Source organism: Gossypium raimondii, chromosome 7 (genome assembly GCF_025698545.1).
Source record: "Gossypium raimondii isolate GPD5lz chromosome 7, ASM2569854v1, whole genome shotgun sequence".
Classification (NCBI taxonomy): domain Eukaryota; kingdom Viridiplantae; phylum Streptophyta; class Magnoliopsida; order Malvales; family Malvaceae; genus Gossypium; species Gossypium raimondii.
The window spans coordinates 48,396,118-48,400,531 of record NC_068571.1 but is presented as its reverse complement, the minus strand read 5'-3'; the positions used below and the strand labels follow the sequence as shown (position 1 = coordinate 48,400,531).

Genomic DNA, 4,414 nt, shown 5'->3' with positions numbered 1-4,414 from the left:
TAAGTATATAATCCTCTAAATAATATAAACCATTCACAAATTTGGAACACTCAAACAACTTACCTATGGTTTACACTACAACCAAGAGTTACATTATTCATGCCTATCTATCACTAATTTCACAAAGAAAATTATTGGAATTCATATATTTTTAATAACATAATTACTTGAGCAATGGCTCATTGACTAAGCCAATGTCTCGGCCACCAATATGTAGAATAGCCCCATAACTCCAGTATGCTGTTTGATACTGCTGTAATTAGACTCTAAAATTAGAGTCTCCCCTTTTGATATTTTCTTAGTTCCTGGTTTAGGGTAGCAGGTCGACATTCCTACGATATAACCACTTTCGTTTCCAGCTTCCTCTCCCGTCCCGTAAATCGGTATCGAAGAGCATAAACTCCGGCCGTCCTAAAGTCATTGTACGAAAACATGCACACCACGACATTAGAAGAAGACATTATATTACTAAAATTCACTACATGATCGCATTGGACTAAAGTTGTTAATTTTGACTTTACTTGATTAACCCGAATCTAAACCTAATTTAACTTAAATTAATAATTAAAAGTCAATAACTCTAACTTGAAATGACTCAAATCATAAATGATTTAAATTTGGAATAATCTAAACTTGAAATTATTCAAATTAAGTGTCAAGCCCGAATAAAAAAAATTCAAAATGATCCAAACCTAAAATGACATGACTCGAAAAACCTTGAATAACCCAAACCCATATATGAATGAAACAAAAAATAACTCGAAGCTTGAATGACCAAAACTCTAAATGACCCCAAAAAATAACCTAAAATTATCTAAGTTTAAACTTGAATACCAAATTGAAATAACATGAACTAAATGTCAAAACTGAATGATTGAACTAGAAATGACTCAACCCAAAAAAACTCAAATGACCTAAATTCAAAGCGACTCTAATTGTATTTGATCCAAATTCAAAAGAATTCAAACTAGAATTAACCTAAATCCAAAATAATATGTTAAGTCAACCTATCCTATTAAATTTATAGATATGCATTGAACACATAAATTGCTTTTGAACTACCATGTTGACATTCTTATAAAATTTATGGGAATTGACCATTGTATTTTGGATAATTTATGCATATGCATGCAAAGGGAATTTCATTACCTTCCCATAGAGAGCAGAACCAGTGCCGCCCGCATGTTGGTGTGCAACACCATATACCAAATAACCACCAAATGGCATTTCGAGACTAACGCTTTTGGCGTCAATGCATTTGTCGTTTGCCGATCCCGTGGCACGACAAGATTCAACTTGATACTCCACCTGCATAATTGTATTCATCACGATCATATTCAAAAATAAATTTGATTCTACGAAAAAAAATTGTTACATCAAATAAACATTTTAATTACCTGGCAATTGTGCTCTGAATTAATCCCAGTTGAATTACGAGATTTCTTCCAAATATCAGAAACATCAAATATATAAATATTAACTGGCACAATCAAACTATTCATATCGATCCACTTCACGGTGTATTGGAGGTAAAGGTTTCTTTCGATACCAATAAACCCATCTTTCAACCTACATTTTGTGCCATCATAGCAACATGATAGTCCCCCATCATAATTTGGACTCAAAGGTGTTCCATCTTCCTCCTTGGTAACATTATACAAATCGCACCGACATTCGGTACATCCCGTCCTATCTTCCACTCCCCTTGTATCGATAGCATGGACGTTCAACCCCCATATTTCTACAAACCCTGATGGAATCTTAGTAGGGTTACCGGTTTCTATCCCGTAAGGATCAGGGATATGAGTCTTAGTTCTTCGTGTCTCGGAACCGAGACCAAAAAATTGATCAAGTGCTCCATCTTGACATATTCCGCTATTTCTCCCCGAAATATAATCCGAATTGTTGAGCTTTGAAATGTCTTGATTTTCCAAACCTTTACGTACATAGAATTTAAGAACTAGCCAATGATGCAAGTAAGTATCATACAATGGAATTGGATTCCCACTTTCATCAACAACCTCAGCATCGAAACTTTTTAAGGCAATATGACCTCTCGGAAAATCGATATTTGAAAAAAGTTTATTCGCTACCGATCCCGGCCCGAGCACGAACTGAGGTGATCGGAAAACACCAGTTTTTACCTTATGTTGTTTAGTCCGAGAGGCTTGTGAAAATGGTAGAGCTGAAATCAACAAAACTGCAGCAAAAAGTAACCATCCAAGATTGAAAGTCTTCATTTCCCTGTCAATTTCAATGTCTTGAGTTAAAACATATAATCCCTAATTAAATATTTCAATGGAGCCAAATTTTATAAAATTATATAAAATAAGAAAATTTGTTAGTGTTACTGTACGAAATGAACCAAAAGGGTCTTTTTTGCCAAATTATTTTCATAGTCATTTTGATGGCGAAAAGCAACAAGTATAATTTCGAAATCATAAATATATAATATACATACGGAAAAAAAAGCAAATTTTCAAAAACTGACCCTTCATGGTGCATTATACATAATAAAGATATAAAAGAAATGTTGGATGCTTTATTTAAGCATTTAATTATGTTTTTTTATAATTCGATTATGAGAAGTTACAAAATAATCATTGAATTATTAGTAAATTTTTTAGTCACCAAATTATAAAAATTACAAAATTATTCAACTATTCAATTGTCTTTTTATCACCTAAATATTTTGTATTTTTTGTGTTTCCATTTTTTTTAGAACAATTTCATTATAGGTTTTAATAATACTGCTCTTTTTGATATAATGCGTAGAACTACTCATATCTCCTCCTCAATCTATAAAGCGCATTCAAACCTACGTTCTCTTGCATTGGCAACAATGTTCATGCCAATCAAATTAAGACTCAATCGGGATTGTGTTTCCATCTTTACATTAAGTAACTAGTAGTTAAAAGGGAAAGGAGGAAAAAATCAAATCAAGTACTAAAACAACTTGAATTCGATTTGATTAATAACTCGAATTCAACTAAATTACCACTTAATCGTATTCAAATTTTTCGACAGGAAACAAACATTAAAGCTACTTGAATCGAACTGAAAAAATCAAAAGGAAAAAGAAAAGCAACGTACCTCAACATTTTGAGATTATTTTCTTCACCAACTATTGCTTGCTATATATTTCAACGTTGATGTTGATCAAATATCCAGAGCTTTAGTTCAATATATATACATAAACATTTTAATTAATTAATTAATTAATTAATTAGAGATGGTGACAAGGTAGCATATGAGACTTGACTTCCTGTTTTTGACTTTTCTCAAGTGTATTTTGATATGCTAATATTTTAAAGCAAAATTCACATTAAAGAAACCCCTTAATCCAAAGTGGCTGCTGCTGAGTGCTGAGCAACAGAGGCTTACCATTCGTGCCTCTTGTTTTGACTGTTCTACATAATAATATTCCTCCTTGAACCTCAAAAAGGTCTATTTTGGGTGTCAGTTCTTGTACTCTTCCAATTTTTAAAATTTAATCTCTTAGACTTTTCAAATATTTAACTCTTCTACTTATTTGATTTAAAAAATAAACTTCAATTGAAAAGGGTGAAAATGGACTTGTATTAAGACACATTATCAATAAATTAATAAACAATTTTATAAATTCATTTAAAATAACTCTTTAACAAGTAGCATCTTAGGATTCATTGATAATATATAAATCAAATAAATAATCTATATTAGCAAATTTAAAATACTAAAATGCCATATATTAAAATTTAATGGAACTCCATTAATAGTATTACCGATGGAATTTTAATAGTAAAAAAATTATATGGTCACTCTAAATTTTTGATATTGAGTAATTCGATTCTGTAAAAAATTACAACGTTAGTGTTTTTGTCAATTGTATATATTTTATTGGTACCCTAAAAGTTTATAATATCAAAACTGTACACTCGTGTACTAATGGTAAAAATTCAAAGATACATGATTGAGATGGGTTTTTAAGAAAATGAATCTGAGTTAAGAAAAGTAAAAGGTAAGCTTTATAACATACTAGATAAGTCTTAGTTTAATGTTCAAACTTCTCAACTTGTTTCATTGACTCTATTTTTTAATTATATTGCTTGCGTTACTTCCAAAAAAATTACAAAATTACACTGCTTACGAGGCATGACAAAAATAAAGGGCATTAAAGTTTATTCTTAGAGATAGTGAAAGATGCTTAAGTTAAAAGCTTCGTTTGTTTGTCATTTAATTATTTATTTTTCTAATGTTTGGATGAATCTGTGTAAAATATTTTCTGTTGTTTGGTAGATTTCTTGAAAATATTTTCCGAAAAAATTGTTTTTACATATATTACAATGATTTATTTATAAACAAATCAAATTAAATATATAATAATACTCAATTATTAAGCTAGAATATACATTAGAAAATAAAAGGGAGAAGA

General features: G+C 30.4%; 1 protein-coding gene across 1 annotated transcript; it reads right to left on the bottom strand.

The window, feature by feature from the left end:
• On the bottom strand, positions 1 to 3,148 carry LOC105785631 (hypothetical protein). Its single transcript, XM_012611754.2, has 4 exons — positions 3,094 to 3,148; positions 1,398 to 2,244; positions 1,150 to 1,308; positions 1 to 411 (listed from the first exon to the last, which is right to left on the bottom strand). The coding sequence occupies exons 1-4, from the start codon at positions 3,099 to 3,101 to the stop codon at positions 187 to 189; spliced, it is 1,239 nt and encodes a 412-aa protein (XP_012467208.1). The 5' UTR covers positions 3,102 to 3,148; the 3' UTR covers positions 1 to 186.
• Positions 3,149 to 4,414: the final 1,266 nt, after the last annotated feature.

Bases quoted from the DNA above. Each gene is read 5' to 3' on its own strand.
- LOC105785631 (XM_012611754.2), bottom strand. The intron at 1,309-1,397 runs GTAATTAAAATG...ACAATTATGCAG, and splicing joins ATTCAGAGCACAATTGCCAG to GTGGAGTATCAAGTTGAATC. The intron at 412-1,149 runs GTAATGAAATTC...CAATGACTTTAG, and splicing joins GTTCTGCTCTCTATGGGAAG to GACGGCCGGAGTTTATGCTC.